This window comes from Clupea harengus, unplaced genomic scaffold, assembly GCF_900700415.2.
Source record: "Clupea harengus unplaced genomic scaffold, Ch_v2.0.2, whole genome shotgun sequence".
Classification (NCBI taxonomy): Eukaryota; Metazoa; Chordata; class Actinopteri; order Clupeiformes; family Clupeidae; genus Clupea; species Clupea harengus.
In genome coordinates this window covers 33,195-51,652 of record NW_024879600.1, presented here as the reverse complement: position 1 = coordinate 51,652, position 18,458 = coordinate 33,195, and the positions used below count along the sequence as shown (strand labels likewise).

General features: G+C 43.7%; 1 protein-coding gene across 1 annotated transcript in view; it reads right to left on the bottom strand.

Moving 5' to 3' along the window:
• The window catches only part of LOC122129155 (NLR family CARD domain-containing protein 3-like), a 35,568-nt gene extending 21,057 nt beyond the window's left edge, over positions 1–14,511 (bottom strand). Inside the window, exons 1-4 of the mRNA XM_042704199.1 lie at positions 14,437–14,511; positions 11,732–11,927; positions 9,797–11,594; positions 8,800–8,973 (exon numbers count right to left, since the gene is read on the bottom strand). Of these exons, the coding sequence (XP_042560133.1) occupies positions 8,800–8,973; positions 9,797–11,594; positions 11,732–11,927; positions 14,437–14,511 (2,243 nt within the window). The remainder of the gene's footprint in view (positions 1–8,799; positions 8,974–9,796; positions 11,595–11,731; positions 11,928–14,436) is intronic.
• Between the last annotated feature and the right edge of the window lie 3,947 nt (positions 14,512–18,458).

Genomic DNA, 18,458 nt, shown 5'->3' with positions numbered 1-18,458 from the left:
CAATGTTCTTTGCTTTCCACATCTTCATCAGGTTGTAGAATGCTCCTCTTGCCATGTTCAGTCTGTTCTTGATGTCCTCTGTCCCACCTCCATCATTCCTGACTGTGGCTCCAAGATAAACAAGCTCTTTTATATTTTGTACTTCATCATTTCCAATCTTAATACCATCTGCTTGTTTGGTATTCATCCTCATCACTTTTCACTTTGCTGTGTTAAATTTCAGTCCGACTCTTCCTGCATTCTCAACCAGTCTGTTGGTCTTTTCTTGGAGGTGATAATGTTTTGAGGCAAGGAATACAATGTTGTCTGCATAATCTAAATCTTCAAGCATGGTGGTGAAGTTCCATCTATTGCCATTTCGTTCTGTTGTTATTTGCATGACTTAGTCAATTGCGAGTAAGAATAGGAAAAGCCTGACATGCTGCATCCTTGTTTGACGCCTGTGGTGAACTTGAACCATCTTGTATGTTATCCCTCCTCCAGTACGGTGCATTCGAAGTCTTCTTTCATGAGCTGGACCATTTTTGTCAACTTGTCCGGAATGGCGTATGATTTCAAGATCTTCCATAGGCTTTCTCGGAGGATGGAGTCAAGCGTTTTTTCAAAGTCGACGAAGTGTGTGTATAGTGGGGTTCTCCACTCATTCACCTGTTCTAATATGTTACAGAGGATGAAAATCTTTTCCACAGTGCTCCTGCTTTTACGAAATCCTGCTTGTTTATTGAAATGTATTGTTTGGAGGATAACCCCTTGAGATGCAGCATCTCGTTTTCGAGGGGGTCCTCGAGAAACAAGACAAAGACAGTACAACACATGCACATTCAAACTCGCTCAAGTTCTCACTCGACCCGCCTCACCCGCCGCACAACTCCCTGTTGAATAACAAACCATGTATAATACATATTGCATTATTGAGAGGCATGAGAACATATAGCATATACACATATGTATGCATACAAACACATATACATACATACATATGCACACAGACATACACACAACTACACCGATACACACGTATGTACTCAGAAATAAAAAGAAAGAAAAGAAAGAAAGACCAAAAAGTATCCCAAATATTTAGGTATATAAAAACAAAAGTCCAGTCACACATGAGAAAAACATTTACAGCAAGAGTTTGCTTGCAAGTAATTATAAAGGGATGTTTTGAAGGAGTGCAAAGAAGTAACAGATCTTAGACAGCCTGGCAGGCTATCTCTCTTTGGAGATGTTTAGCACAGTAAAGAAAGGATATTCGGTGTGTCTCAGTCTATAGCTAGGTCTATATGAAATTAAATATTCCTTCAGGTAAGGAGGATAGTCAGAGTAGACACATTTAAAAATAACCTGTTACCAGTGAAACTGTCTTCTGGCTTTTGGTGATAATAAGTTCAGTGAGTTATACATTATACTAGGGCTGAACGATTAATTGCATTTGCGATAAAATCGTGATATGATAAAACGTGATTTTCTAACCGCAACGTGCGCGATTACAACGTGTTTAAAAAGTGCATGCCTTGTGTTTATACTTACAATGACTTTGTTTAAATTACTTAAATGCACAGTGGCAAAGCCACGTTATTGTTTCTGCAATGAGCAGTAAAATAAAAATGTAAAATGTGGGAAAGACTAAATGTATCTAATATTGTGTTGGTCATATTTAAATAATTCATTACGTTTTGTTGGGGGAAAAAAAAGAGGATAAAAAAAAGAATCGCATATAAAATCCCAATCGCAGTATTAGGGGAAAAAAAAATCGTTCAGGCCTACATTATACAATGGTGAGTAGTAAAATCGTTCAGGCCTACATTATACAATGGTGAGTAGTAAAAAGACATCTCAGCACAAATTTGCATATATTATTGAAAACAACATTTAATGCTTTTAGATTTGATTCTGATGTGTTTTGATAGACAACATCTACATAGTCTAATATAGAAAATATTAACTGTGACACAATGCTTAATCAGTTAATAGAACGATACAATATTCGTAAATTACAGTTTATCTTATTGACTACAGAATTAATGTGACGCCTAAAAGAGAGTTGTGAGTCAAGCCAAAGGCCCAAATATTTGAGTTCATCAACTTTTACTAGTGGAGTATCATCTAAGAATTTGAGTGAGAGATTGTTGTCTTGATTCAATGTAGCTGATCTGGTGGGAAATAGCATACTATATGACTTTTTCTTATTGAGTAGAAGGACGTTGGATTGGAACCAAAGTTGGATGGCATTAAAGTTAGATTGCAGTGTGGATTGAATCTTAGAAACCGACACGTTAGATGTGTAGATCACTGTGTCGTCTGCATATAGATGAGTAAGACAGTCTGAGCATATTTGAGGAAGATCATTGATAAATATAGAAAATAAAAAAGGCCCTAAGGAGGAGCCTTGAGGGACACCTTTTTCCATTATAACGGTTAAGGTATGTTCTTTCCGGAGGTTGTCATTGACTCCATTTTGGATCCTCTCTATGATAACAAACATTTACATTCCCTCAAGTCTCCTTTCTTGGGCAGCTTTACTTTTACTCCTTTCCTCCACTTGTCTGGTTTTCGTTCTTCATGCCAGATTTTCCAGAAGATTCTTGTCATCTCTTTGCAGGCTGTGTCACAGTCTGCTTTGAATAAGTCTGCTGTAATTTCATCAATGCCTGGAGCTTTCCCGGTCTAGGTGTTGTTAATAGCACGTCTTACTTCTGTCTCCTTTATCTATGTCGTGCCGATTTCTCTGATCTGTTCTTCTCCAATTTCGTTGCATTTAATAGGGTTGGTTGGTGCATCTCTCACAAGTACCTCTTCAAAGTGTTCTGCCCAACTTTCCAGTCGCGCATTCATGTCTTTGACCAGTTCACCTTTCTTATATTTAACAGCCGTAGCTCGTCTTCCATGTTTGTTGGTGATCTTCTTTGTTGCTTGATACAATTCTCCAGTTCTGCCATTCTGATTTTTGTGCATTGAAGGCTACCTCTTCCAGCCATTTCCTCCAGTCTTGTCTTGCTATTCGATTCAGGTCTATGTCTTTCAGTGTGTATTCTATTCGTAGCCGTCATTTGATTCTTTCCGATCTGGTGCTGTTGATCTTGTCTGAGGTCTCTTTCCTTTCATTGATTGCTCGCCAGGTGTCTGCACTCAGGAATGGTCCAATCATTTTATCTGCTGTCTCTAAGTTTCCTTTTCGCAGTTCACTGCGACATAACAGTATGGTACATGACAACAGTCATGAGCCCAAATCGAAGCATTTATCTATTCACGCCTGAAAGGCTGCAAGATCTGTCAATGCGCGCTCCTGAGCCCGCCCCCTCAGGAGTCCATATCTTGGATTACGCATCAGATCTCTGTCTCTTTTAAAACTTTGCAAGACGGAGTGCACATCTCCGAGCATATCTCAACGCTTAAACCACAGTCAAAAGAGTTTTGTGTGCTTTTTGCTCTCTACGGGTTGGTGAGTTATCTGGGTTCCTTAACCCTCACTAGCTCAGGGCGCTAAAAAAATCGTTGGCTCAACTTAATTTTGAAAGTAGTGGCTGCTATCCTGGCTGCCTGGCTGGCTAAGTTTCTGACTAGCCTGCTAGCTTGCTAACAACGTGTTCGTTGCAGATAGTGTGCTTGTGTTTTAACACTGTTCTCTACTACACTATCCCGACTGCGGGCACACCCGTCCCAAGGGTGACCGCCACCGTCGGTGCGTGACCTGTCTCGGCAGGGACCACGCAGAGGTCGCACTTTCGGGGCGAGGAACCTGTCTGCTCCATCTGTGCTAGCCTCCCGCTAGCTAAGGCTACCAGGCGCCTTGCGTTCTGGAAGCGCAAGGACGCCGAGGGGACTGCACCGGCTCCATCCGGGGCTAACGCCCCTGTAGGACCGAGTGCGTCTCCAGCCGTGGGCTCTGTGAGTGTGAGCAGTCGCTTTGCAGCTGCAGCTCTGCTCCCGGGCCTCTCCCCGTCACCGCCGCCTGCCAGCCCTGGGGCTGCGGGCAGCGAGGCGGAGGAGCTTCAACCGAGCGGTGTCCAGCTCGAACCCGAGCTGGACATCAGCCTGGAAGATGAAAGTCTGCTAGACTACTCCGATGAGCACAGCTCAATCGTGGAGGTAATGCAGACAAGCCAAGACGTTAAGATGCGGGTGGATACACCCCCTACCCTGTCTCGGGTTCTGGGCCAGCAACTCCACGAGGTTGCGCTGAGAGCAGCCAGCTGCCTCGGGCTCCCTCTCCCTCCCAGTGTGCGGTTCTCGCTGCTGGATGGGGAGTTTTATGCTGGCCCCGCCGCGCCAGTTCCCAGCTGCATCCCTTTCTTCGAGGAGGTGCACAAGGAACTGCAGGCGACATGGGCGACCCCCTACTCGAGCCGAGCCCCGGTGCCCGCGCCCTACATGCTGCTCCACAGGGCTAAGGAGAGGGGCTACCTCTCCTTCCCTCAGGTGGAGGGTGCAGTAGCGGGCTACCTCTCGCCCGCCTCCACCACGATGCGCCTCGGCCAGAAGCCTCTCCTGCCTACGCGGGTGGCCAGGCACCAGGCGCAGCTGGCAGAGAAATCCTACTTGGCTGCAGGGCAGGCTGCCTGCACGACCAACACGGCTGCGCTGCTACAGCGCTACCAGGCAAAGCTCCTGAGCTCCTGCCGCGGGCAAGGCAGAGGTAAGCCTCAGGCTTCCTGATGGTGACAGTAAGCCACTCGTCACAGGGGGGAGCGGTGGAGCCCACACCGCCTCCACAGAAATCAGCCCGTCGCTCACATGTGGAAATCATGTCCAGCACGGTAAGCAGGTTCTCACAAGCACCACAATCATATGTCCTAACTCCTGTCCCAGATGGCACAGTGCCCAGACATGCTTGTGCGACTCCCCCCGCGATGCACACAGTGCAATCGCACCCCCCAATTTTTTTCAAAAACATGAGGGGGCAACCCCAGATCTCGTCCCCCTCATAATAATATAATTATAATTATTATAATAATTAAGACCTTTGTCAGGTTTTTAATGGCACACACGACACACTGGAACACACACGTGCATATATGGAGGCGACACAGGACACACACACACACACACACACGCAGGTAGGCCTGAGGTCGCAGTGAATTTATTTTCTGCTTTTTCCCATCCTGGACCGTCCTTCCTCAAGGACCCCCCCAGGAGCAGTGGGCAGCTTTGCAGCGCCCGGGGACCAAGTGAAGTGAACTGTCCATCTTTGGTCAGGGAAGGACATGAGTTCTGTTATTTTGCATGTTTTTACTGTTGGGGTTCTTAGTGGAGGAAACCCCTTGTGAACACGGGGAGAACATGCAAACTCCACACAGAAAGGCCCGGGAGATAGCCCAGCTGAGCACTGTGCACCCTTGGGAGGACCTGCCCCCCAGAGCCAACAGCGCCCCATGCGGGAATCGAACCCATGACCTTCTTGCTGTGAGGCAGCAGTGCAAGCAGTGCAAGCAGTGCAAGCAGTGCAAGCAGTGCAAGCAGTGCAAGCAGTGCAAGCAGTGCAAGCAGTGCAAGCAGTGCAAGCAACTGAGCCACTGTGCCACTGTGCCACCGTGCCTCCATAGGCGGAGTGGGTGTAGATCTAGGTTTAGACTCATTGACCATGAGCGGGTTAGTTCCCGACAAATTCAACTCAAAGCACAACCTGGCTGGTTGTGTGGCGAGTTGGCGCGCATGCGCAGTGTCACCATGGGTGCTAAAAACGATCACAAGGGGTTACGTGCTGCAATTCGCCCATCCCCTACGCCATTCAGCGGAGTGATACAATCTGTGGTGCAGCGAGATCAGTCTCACTTCCTACGGGAAGAGATAGTCTCCCTGCTCAGAAAAGAAGTGATAAGCATAGTTCCTCCCGAGGAGGAAGCTTCAGGCTTCTACAGCCGATACTTCTTGGTCCCAAAAAAGGACGGGAATTATCGGCCAATATTAGATCTGCGTGTGTTAAACAAAGCACTCATGCCGCTACGGTTCAGAATGTTGACCCCACGCAGGCTTGTGCAGTTTATAAGGCCAAACGATTGGTTTATCACGATAGACTTAAAAGACGCTTATTTCCACGTTCCGATCCACCACAGACATCGGAGATATCTGAGGTTTGCATTCGGAGGAATAGCGTACCAATTCAACGCACTCCCATTCGGCCTATCTCTAGCGCCGAGGGTATTCACAAAGTGCGTAGAAGCAGCCATCGCCCCGTCGCGTCTACGCGGCTTACGCATATACAATTATTTGGACGACTGGTTAGTTGCTGCTCATTCAGAGGCTGCAGCGGTGCAGGACGGCCATCTAGTGGTGGCGCACCTGTATGGACTGGGCTTTGTGATAAACAGGGAAAAAAGCACGTCCTTTCCCTCAGGGCAGTTCATATACCAGGTCACCTCAACTACGGTGCGGACCTGTTATCGAGGGGCGATCCTCGAGCAGCAGACTGGTGCCTTCACCCACAAGTGATAGACCAGATCTGGGTGCGTTAGGCATAGACGCGCTGGGCCACCAGTGGCCAGCTCTACCCCTATATGCTTTTCCCCTGATCCCGCTCCTCCAGCAGGTGCTGTGCAGGATTGCGGACGAGGGCAGGGAATTGATATTGATAGCCCCCCACTGGCCCAATCAGCCGTGGTCGGATGCGGTGGTGGCTACAATACAGAGTGCCCGAGCTGTATCAACACGGGCTCTGTATACGCTGAAGTGGCGCAGTTTTGAGCTGTGGTGAGCGTGTACAGTGTGACCTTGGTTTGATATTCTTGCTCAGTTTCATTCCAAGACAGAGATCTGAGATCCAAGATATGGACTCCTGAGGGGGCGGGCTCAGGAGCGCGCATTGACAGATCTCGCAGCCTTTCAGGCGTGAATAGATAAATGCTTCGATTTGGGCTCATGACTGTTGTCATGTACCATACTGTTATGTCTGGTTCCTGCTTAAGGAACCGAGGTTACGTAAGTAACCGAGACGATGTCTTCTTTATCTGGTTGCAACATTCATTAATGCCATCTTCCACTTGTAGGGCCTTGAATCTGCGCATTTCTACATCCGATTTATCGGGCAGATATCCAGCATTTTGAGTTAATCGGCATCAGCCGATGCTTGCGCTCACAAGGCCGATTATCAAAAAATGTCTGCAGACACAGCCTTTTATTGTTGGTGAGCATGTGGTGTGCCACTGATAAGCCTGTTACATAACATAAACATATTTTTTTTTATCGATGGCGCTCATATATATGCGCATACCAGTGCAAGGTTTGCCCGCAGTAGAGTAACATTAATAGCTAGCTAGCAGAACTATTCTCAAGTGGGCAAAGCCAGCAGCACCTGCTGTCAGCTGAGGCAGAGAATGAAGACAGGATTGATGCACCTCTCCTCTCGTCTCAAGTCAACAATCTGCTATCGTAAGCGATGGATTTGATAGTTATAAAAAACCCAATGTTGTTTACAAACGGTTGCATTTGCTAATGGGTTAGAGACAGCTTTTGATTCAAGAAGTGGGCTCACGATAACAGCAGACCGAAAGCTAACATTAACATTATCAGCTTACCAAACAACGTTATGAGGAATTAATGTTATGGGTTGCTAGCTAACATAATGTTTCTGCATACAGTATGTGTGCATGTCCCTCTACCTCTGAACACGTGTGTGTCTGTGTGTTTGTCTGTGCCTTAATACACCAAGCAGTGTTTAAAACCCTCTGGGGTCTACGATTGCAAAGCCACTCGTTACTTTCAATAATAATTCTGTAAAGGATATATGTAGCGACTTACTTTAAAAACTGTCCGGCAGCGATAAAAGCGATAATTTTATGTTTCATGTACTTATTTTCATCAACTGTACAAACAACTCTGTTTTAGGGAATGAGATCACTGGCAGCCAATGTGTGAAGTGGATATATGTAATTCTTCCTTGAGACATGTTACATGCTGCATATGTTTGCAAGGTCCATGGCCAAAGGTCCTCACACATGGCTGTACACTACAATTGAATTACTACCCACATGAATACTGTGTTGTGCATAGTCATCTGCTGTGTGACATCATTTCATTCACGATACCAATAACAGAATAACATGACAGCTTTGTATAGCCAATAATATCACTGTTGCTTAATTATATTATGTAGTTTTACATTTAGTTCCAATAAGGATTCATGTGTGATATCTTTAAAAAGATGTGGAGTGGAATTCTGGGAAATTAATTCAACAAAACCAACACTAGTAAGACTGACAAATAGTGTACTTGTTCATTTGACTATACTCACTAATCACAAACAATTGGATGCAAAGCAAATACATTGAACTTATAATAAAAAATATTACATTTCATCAACAAACACAATTTGTGTTCATACAACATAATCATGACAAACTAGTATTTCTTCATTTAATTAGATGGAAATAGGTGGCATGATTAAATTGCGTTAATTAAAAACAGAATTTAAAAATCAAACTGAGCAGTCACATATGTGTTTTCTCATGGGAAAGGAAGCACTGCTACCCACTTGTATAGTCTATTGGTTTAATAAGTCTGCTTGGCCTGGTGCAGCAGCTTTAAATCATGCAAGCTCAGTTTTAATTGCAACAGCTGAGCTCATCCTGTCACTTTCAATATAATGTTTATTTATGGTCATAAGTGATGCTCTTAAGTCAACGGCTTGATAAAATATGAGGTATGGCTTTAAAATAATAAAATGCTCTATTTCAATTGTAATGAAAAGATGTGTTCATACTCATATAACTTGATAACAGTGTCATTTAACAGCCACACATCATATGTCAATGTGAGGCCTTTGAAATGATTTGTGTTGTGTGATAGTTTTAGGTATACATTTACCTGAGATTGTTCAGTTTACACTGCGGGTCCTCCTTTAGGTCTGAAAGTAGTTTGACTCCTGATTCCCCTGGATCATTTCCTCTGAGATCCAGCTCTCTGAGGTGATTGGGATTTAACCTCAGGGCTGAAGCCAGACTAGCATAGCCTTCCTCTGTGATACTGCAGTCTGAGAGTCTAAAGTGATAATATAGTCATAATTTAGTCAAGACAAACACAACCAGACATTTACAGTGCATTTACAATGTTTTAAATGAATGGTGCCCATTGTTAATTAACTGAATTCAATGATTTTAGTTTTAATAACAACCCACATTAGGTGAAAACATATGAGTCATGCACATTTTCATTAAACATGTGGTTTTATGATACTCTAAACATTTTATTTATTTATCTGAGTGTTTGTCCCTAAATGTACTTTATATGAAATTCGTTTGGCAATTTAAACTTGTGCAGTTCTTTCAGTGAGTCCTTATCATTAAAAGGAAGACTTTCTAAGTCTACGTGTCTGAAACTTTACATACAAATTATAAGAATAAGTTTATAAGAAATACAATTTGTCTGTCTATCTGTAAAAAATGAAAAAGTACAAATTATCCCACAGAACCCTTTACTAGGGAATACTGAAGAAACAAAATGTCTTACCTGAGTGTCTCCAGTGCACAGTTTTGGTTCTCCAGTCCGCTACAGAGTTCTTGGACACCAATATCTCCAATACTGTTGTCACTGAGATCCATATTTGTCATCTTTGAAGTGGCTTTGCTGAGGATACATGCCAGTGCTGTACAGCTCCTTTCAGTGAGCCCACAGCTATTGAGCCTTAAGGGGAAAACAGCCACCAGTGACTATAAGCTCAATGAAAAGGACACTGCTGCTGTGTGTATATTAGCGTTGTGCTTCTAAATCAAATATTTATATTACAAAATGTAACAAAATATTTCTTCACATTAAAGTCATTACCCCGTCCCTTTTCGAGAATACACACTGTCATCATACTTACTGAGCCTTTGGGGATTCCTCTACTACTGGCTGCAGCCTTAGGAGACCTTCATCAGATCTGATGTACTTCCTCAAGTCAAACACATCCAGGTTCTGTTCTGATGTCAGCAGCACAAACACTAGAGCTGACCACTGGGTAGGCGAGAGTTCAGCTTCAGAAAGTGTCCCAGCACTCAGGAAACTCTGGATCTCTTCCACTAAGGAGTGATCATTGAGTTCATTCAGACAGTGGAAGAGGTTGATCACCCTTTCTGATGAAGGAACCTCCCTGATCTTTGCCTTAATGTAACTGATTGTTTCTTCATTGCCCATCTGCTTGTGTCCTCTCTGTAGTAGGCCATGCAGGAGAGTCTGGTTAGACTCCAGAGAGAGGCCAAGAAGGAAACGGAGGAATAGGTCAAATTGTCCATCTTCATGCTCCAAAGCTTTGTCCACAGCACTCTTTTGTAAGATGATCATGGATTTGTCCACTGATTTCATTTTTTTTAGAAGCTTAAAGCTGAGGGGTTGTTTTGGAGAAATTAGGTCTGTCCTCCTAGTTATTAACATCAGAAGCACATACAAAGCTGCAAGATACTCCTGGATGCTCAGATGCAGAAAACAGTACAACTTTCCCTGATGAAGCCCTGATTCTTCCTGAAAGATCTGGGTGCAGATACCAGAGCATACTGCTGCCTCATTGACATCAATTCCACACTCTCTCAGGTCTTTTTCATAAAAAATCACATTGCCCTTCTCTAGCTGTTCATAGGCCAACTTTCCAAGAGTAAGGAGACTAGCCTGGTTCCACTGTGGATCAAGGTCATGCACATTTTCATACTTCAGCCTCCTCTGCATGGTTTGGAAAATAAGGAAATATGTGTACATCTCTGTCAAAGTCTTCGGGACTTGTTTAACTCCTGAAGCCCCAAGAATGATTTCAAGAACAGTAGCAGCAATCCAGCAGAACACTGGTATATGGCACATAATGTGGAGGCTCCTTGATAATTGTATGTTAGAGATGACTCTGCTGGCAAGATTCTGATCACTGAACCTCCTCCTGAAGTACTCCTCCTTCTGTGGGTCATTGAACCCTTGTACCTCTGTGACCCGGTCAACACACTCTGGTGGGATTTGATTGGCTGCTGCTGGTCGAGAGGTAATCCAAAGTAAAGCAGAGGGGAGCAGATTACCCTTGATGACATTTGTCAGGAGTACGTCCAATGAGGTGACCTCTGTAACATCAGTCAAACTTTCATTTTTCTGAAAGTCTAGTTGGAGTCGACATTCATCCAGACCATCAAAGATGAACAATGCTTTGCACTTCCCTTGGCTGAGAAAGGTTAACTGCTTTATTTCTGTGAAAAAGCGGTGGAGGAGATCCATCAGAGAGTGCTGTTCTGTTTTTATGAGGTTGAGCTCCCTAAAATGCAGTGGAAATATGAAGTGGATATCCTGGTTTTCTTTTCCCTCTGCCCAGTCCAGGATGAACTTCTGAACTGAGACAGTTTTACCAATGCCAGCAACTCCTTTTGTGACAACACTTCTGATTGGCTTGACTTGGCCAGGTAAGGGTTTAAAGATGTCAATGCATTTGATTGATGTCTCCTGTCCAGCTGGTCTCTTGGATTTTAACTCAATCTGTCTGACTTCATGCTCTTCATTTACTTTTCCACTTCCTCCCTCTGTGATGTAGACCTCTGTGTAGATATTTTTTAGAAGAGCAGGGCTTCCTTGCTTGGGTATTCCTTCAAAAACACTCTGGTACTTGTTCTTGAGATTTCTTTTTAGCGAAGTCTGACAAACTACGTCCAGCTCATCTATTTCAAAAAACAAAACAAACCATTATAATATTTTGCAAGCCACTGACACTGAGGACAAAAAATTGCTTTTTATTTTTTTCCCAATTTAGCTAATTTATCCAAGAAATGCAAATGTAAATAGGAAGAATTCTTACTTTCTTGCAGTTTGTTAGCAAGATCGTTCAGCTTCATATTTCTAAGGAAGTGCAGTGCCATCTTCAGAGCCCCTTCTCTGGCATCACTCTCATCCTCCTCTTTACTCTCAAATGTTTCTTGGTAATCTGGAGTCAACATCCTCTTGAATCTCTTCAGCTCATTCTTCACAAAGGTGATGATCTTCTCCTCTATCACCTAAAGTACAAATATCTGGTCACACTTTGCATTGCATGAACCTTGCTACATTGTAATTATAACAATGACACAATATGCATAACGGAAGAAATTACACTGTATTGACTGAAGGGGAAAATATGACAGCAAGAACTACTCATGTTATAGATTCATCATTATACATCAGTTAATCATCACAGCATCGTTTGTGTCAGTATGTTGTTTATGTCATGGAAGTTTTTATGTCACCTAGTGCAGGGGTTCCCAACCTTTTCTACTCCGAGGCCCACCTTTTCGTATTTGTAACAGGTCGGGGCCCAACAGACACCCCGCTTATTTTAGCTAATCTATATTCCATTCTTATTAATAAGCGATTGTTATGTGTCACAAAGAGCAACATCAGCACCTGCTACAGGTGGGAGCCTAGTAATTAATACAAGAAAATCTTCCTCTAGATATTGCAATCAAAATTGTATTGTGCACCAGAAAACAACATAAAACCGCACAGAGCATTTTCAGTCAAAAGGGATTTATTATCCAAAAGAGTTTTGAAATAAAGAAACTTAATTGCAGTAGGCCTAGGTCTATTTGTGCACAGCAAACAAGCAAGGAAATAAAACCAGAATAGACTCAAAAGATAGCATGCACTCAAAACAAGTGATGAAACATGCAAACAAGACCACTCAGCTAGGCCTAATTAAAATAGGTGATGCTTCAGACATGCAAACAAATAGGTTAAAATAATGTTCAAATAAATAGGTTCAAATAGGTCAATATAATGATTCAAATAATTGAAATAATGATTTAAATCTGTGGCGGCAATCTATTATCAACATAAATAGAACCGAGCATTCCTGGGTAGTAGTTCGAGTTGGTAGCTCTGCGCAGAAAAGCATGTCCTCTTGTAGAATACCACTCCAATGATAACGCACAAAAAACAGCACTAATGCAGCTTTACTGACGTCCGTCGACTCGTCTAACTTGTTTTAAAAGGAACAGGCTACCTTTCATCCTTTCCAGTTCTGTATGTGAGGGCTGGATGTCGCGTCTCCAAATGTCGATTCAGATTTTAAGGTTTGAGCGCCTCATTAGACAGCTTTAAAACGCACTCGACACACTGCGCCCTGGGCTCAACGACGACGTCACCTCCATTCACAAAACCAAATGTAATATAATCAGGGTTGTATTTACGCTGAATTTGAGTAGTTTTCGGTAGTATGACATTACCAGTGCTGTCATTCTTGAAATTTTTCTACAGCGTTGGAAACCTTTTCACGGACTGGTCTAGTTACTTTCCTAGAGAAGTCGTGGCGTGTGGGTTGGCGACCATCTAACCTGGGACTGCTTTCTGTCGGGTGCTTTGCATTACAGTGATAACTTAAAGACGAGCTGCTTCTGTGATCGCTAAATTCAGCTTGACAAATGCTACATACAACTTTAGTTTTGTCGATTGTTCCGTCTTTTTTAAGCAGAAACTTAAACAGAACCTTCCCCCCCAACAATCCCTCAGCTCTCTCCATATTCAACTACCGTCTCGGTCTCTCCTATCTAACTGACTGCAGGCACGCGGCGGTTTCGTGTCAGGGGTCAAAGCACACCGGAAGTAAACAAAGTTGCGTTAAAATATTTTATCGCATTCATCTCGGCCACAATAATCTCATAGATTAACGCGTTCGTAAAAATCCGTGCTTCGTGGAAAATTCGTGAAAAAAAAAAAAACCTGAAACATTTTCGTGGCCCACTGGATGTGCTCGGCGGCCCACCAATGGGCCGCAGCCCATGGGTTGGGAAACCCTGACCTAGTGGACACTAGTTTTAAGTACCCTTGAACTATAGTGTTAATGTGCAAAGTATCGATATGCTATTACTTAATGATACTCAGCAAGATAAATTATACAACACTGCACTTTTGCAGTATTGCTACAATGTTAGAAAGCATCTGTAGAAAAGTGATGCAGCTTTTCACTTAGTTCACTCTTCACTGGGATTGATCTAAGCCATGATGTAGCAGTTGCCATTGGGTTTACTGTGAGATAAGTCTGCTTTAGGTGCTGCTTCTACTCTAGAGATTGACTTGTAGTAGAGGTTTGCTGCCTGAATGTACAAGCCCCTTTTTTGGTTAATGTACATTTGGTCAGGTGAGTCCTGTGAGGATGTAATGAGATTCAAAGGCATTACAAAGTCCATCAATAATATGAAATATTTCAAATAATCTAAGCAAATACCAATGGATGTAAGCCATGACTATACAATAAATGCTATGTGAAATTTCCACAAGGATCATTTTATATTAACACATCTATCCAAAAGACATATCAAAGTATCACATTTTTCATGCATTGTTCATTATTGCTGTGTGCATCTATGTTTGCTGCATATGAACTGTATTATTTGCCCCTGTATATCTCTTGTGTGTACTTGTCTCTATTACTGTGAACTAAAAGATACAGTCCTACATTTCCACTGCAGTTAATTAGTATCAGTGTTGTCGACTCTGGGCATATTCAGTATAGCAGTACTGCATCCAAACCTGGAATATGCGTTCCTGGTCCTCCTGTTGAAACTTGGTACTGTCACTGTCAGCATCTGGTTTACATTTCTGCATTTTGCCTCTGTGTATAAAGCATTGAGTGGATAACATCATTAAAGCCTGAAAGTGTTATACATTAGGTGCACAACAAGCCCCATGTTAATTCAGTGCTGCTGTGTATGGTGCCTTTTTTTAAAAGTAGAATTAAATCAAATGTAATTGTATGAGTCTCTTAACAAAAAACCTGACAATTACATTCTCTGTGCTGATTTATTTAACTCTAGAATCGATAATGTTCTATGGAGTTGGCACGTTCCACACAACACATTTTCAGGCATGTATCTACACATGCATTGGGAACGTGACTGCCTGTTATTAGAAGGGTTATGAAAACAAAATGTGTGTGAGTTTTTTCCTAGCATATGGCAAGGGGTGTTTGATAAGCAAATGCTTTTATTATTTCCAGTGTAGAATTTTTTCCTTCATCCAGTATCCAAGCACTTCTCTGATACAGCGAAACAGACCCAGCTCAGATCATCAAACACAGTATTTCATCATGCATTTTGCATTATTATATCAGATGTAAAGATCATACTTGTTTTACAGTTTTTCTCAGCTGCTTTGGTACATATCTCAGATCATAACATCAATTTCTCATTGCTTTGCACATTTTGAAAATGCTTTTGCTGTTTGCTGTTGAGTCTACAAAACATGTAGGTATCTATTTGGTGTGTAAGTTGTGACATGCAAATAGTTGAAACCAGTTATCATTATGTGTCAACCATATGCTTCATCAGTTTCAGTGACATTGAGTTTTTAGTATGGTATGAATTGGCATTTGAAATGTTTGCTAAATTACAGGAACTACCATGACTACTGTCTCAGCAATAGCAAAGTTACAGCTGCGATATCTGTGGTACTGTATCTGTATCTGTTCTATGGTGTGATGGAGAAATGTAAAATCGTTTCTATAATCATATGTCTTTGTGTGCTGAAACATGGCCTTTCTGTCTCTGTATGTGTGTTTAAAACTGAGTGTGTAAGCGAGAGCTGAAAATAACTGATTGTTCTTCTTTCCTACATCTGAGGCATTGTGTGCCTAAACGTTTGCGAAAAGCATAGGTTTTATATCTGCCAGGTAGGGCGTTGGCGTCAGTCACACCAACTTAAGCCTGTATAAACCTTGTGTGATGTGTTTAACTTTGCTTCTCTCTCGTCTGCTAACATGTGAGCGAGCCCGACATGCATATCGAATAAAGACATACTTATACACAACTCCAGAGTCCGAAGTAAACTTTAATGTTAATTTTCACCTAACATGGTGCCCTCAACATTGCCCACACTAAGTAGTGTTAATGGCAGGGACTATGCATCTCAGGTAAATGTCACAGTGATCCTGATTTTCATTACAATATTCTCGCTCAGCCAACCTGTGCTTTTACGAGTCCTTGGGGCAGGGCTGGTTCTGACAATGTTGTAGTCCTAGGCAAGACTTCACTTACAAACATGGACTCACAATGTTTGCGTGTCATAATACTTGTTTACTGTATTGCATTGCATGAAGTCGTTGCATTCTTCACAAAAACAAACAATAAAAAGCTTTCAGCCCTCTGGCATTTTGCGCCCTAGGCAACCTCTTATGATGCCCTGCTGCTGAGGTTCTCTGGTTGTTGCTGCTTTGTTTGCCACTTGGACGTCATCACAAAATGTTGTAATACATTGACATATGGGTCACTCCACGCCAACTCAACTTTTAGATTTTCATAAAAACATTGTTATTATGATTTTTATTGAAGAACAGAACTACATAGGGAATATCCTGGATGTCTCTTGGGAAAGGCACGGCTACTGTTTCCGGCGCCGACGTGAGTGGCAGCCTTTCCAAGTAGCTCTGTTGTCGCGTGTCTTTTTTAGCTTTTTTAAGTTTGTTTGTCCTGTTTACACTTTGCTTTTCAAAGGCACTGTGTAGATATCTTTATATCCTATGGATACACATTAATCGACTGCATCAGGGCAGTCAGAACTTTGTTTACACGAGGGATCAGCTGATCGCACTGCAGTCGAGGAATCATGCCGGCAAAGTTTACCCCATACCGGAGAAGCTGGTGAGACGGTACCTTGGAACCAGAGCTGGCGCGTTGGTGAAGGCTAGGAGAAGCGGTGGAGGTTCAAACCAGCTATTCCTTCGTGTGTGATGGGGAACTTAAACTCGCTGGCCAACAAGACAGATGAGCTGGCAGCCTTGGTGGTGAACGTGAAGTTGTACAGAGAGTGCAGCTTACTGTGCCTCACGGAAACCTGGCTAACCAGTAACATCCTGGACCTCAACGTGGAGCTACCCGGCTTTACTACGGTGAGAGCGGACAGAGACCTTAAGCTAAGTGGCAAACGGAAAGGTGGGGGGCTTGCACTTTATGTCAACATTAGGTGGTGCAACCCAGGGCATGTGACTGTAAAAGAGACCATTTGTTGCCCAGACATCGAAGTGTTAGCCGTTAGCCTCCGTCCGTATTACATGAGCAGGGAATTCTCACACGCCATTGTTGTTTGCGTTTACATCCCTCCACAAGCTACGGTCGAAGTCGCGTGTGACACCAGCTACTCCGTTATCGCTGGGCTCCAAACTCAACATCATCAGGCCTTCATTGCAATTTCGGGGGACTTTAATCATGTTACTCTGGACTCAACTCTGCCTGCTTTTCACCAGTTTGTGCCTTGCCCAACAAGAAAGAACAGGACAATTGACCTAATGTATGCTAATGTGAGGGACGCATAAAAAGCCACATCACTTCCTCCCTTAGGGAAATCCGATCACAATCTGGTTTTCTTACAACCCAAATATACACCAAAAGTGCGCAGGCAACCAACCACCACGCGCTTCTTCAGGAAATGGTCTCCTGAGGCAGAGGATGCCCTGATGGAGCCTGTCCACGAAATCTCAAGGCATGCGCTGTGAAACTGGGTGAGCCTCTGCAGCATCTCTTCAACCTGAGCCTCCAACTGGGAAAGGTCCCTACTCTATGGAAATCATCCTGCCTCATCCCCGTTCCAAAGAAGCCACACCCCAGTGAGCTGAATGACTTCAGGCCAGTCGCTCTGACATCACACATTTCTAAGACCATGGAACAACTGCTACTTCACATCCTCAGACCCCAGGTACGCCATGCACCTGACCCTCTGCAGTTTGCCTACCAGGAGAAGGTGGGCGTGGAAGATGCCATCGTCTACCTAATGCACAGGGCACACTCTTATCTGGACAAGGGGAAAGGTGCTGTGAGAATCATGTTCTTTGATTTCTCCAGTGCCTTTAACAGCATCCAGCCCCTCCGACTGAGTGACAAGTGTGAACGTCCACCTGGTATCCTGGATCACTGACTACCTGACGGAGAGACCACAGTTTGTCAGGCTAAAAGACTGCGTATCTGGGACTGTGTTGTGCAGCACCGGCGCTCCACAGGGGACTGTGCTCTCACCAGTCCTGTTCACCCTGTACACATCGGACTTCACCTACAACACTGGGTCGTGCCACATCCAGAAGTTCTCTGATGACTCTGCTGTTGTATCAGAGATGGACAGGAGGGTGAGTACAGGAGCCTGGTGGACAACTTTGTGCAGTGGTGTAGGCATAACCACCTGCAGCTGAACACCACTAAGACCAAGGAGATGGTGGTGGACTTTAAGAGGTCTAAGCCTCCTCTGCTACCAGTATCCTTCGGGGGGGTCAGTGTGGAGGTGGTTAACACCTACAAATACTTCTGGACAGTAAACTGGACTGGTCAGCCAACATAGATGCAATCTATAAGAAGGGTCAGAGCCGGCTTTACTTCTTGAGGCGGTTGAGGTCCTTCAATGTCTGCAACAAACTCCTGCGCATGTTTTACCAGTCTGTTGTTGCCAGCGTCCTCTTTTATGCTGTGGTGTGCTGGGGAGGCAGCATAAAGAAGAGGGATGCGGGGCGACTAGACAGGCTGGTGAGAAGGGCAGAAGCTGTTGTTGGCACCAAACTGGACAGCCTCACAACA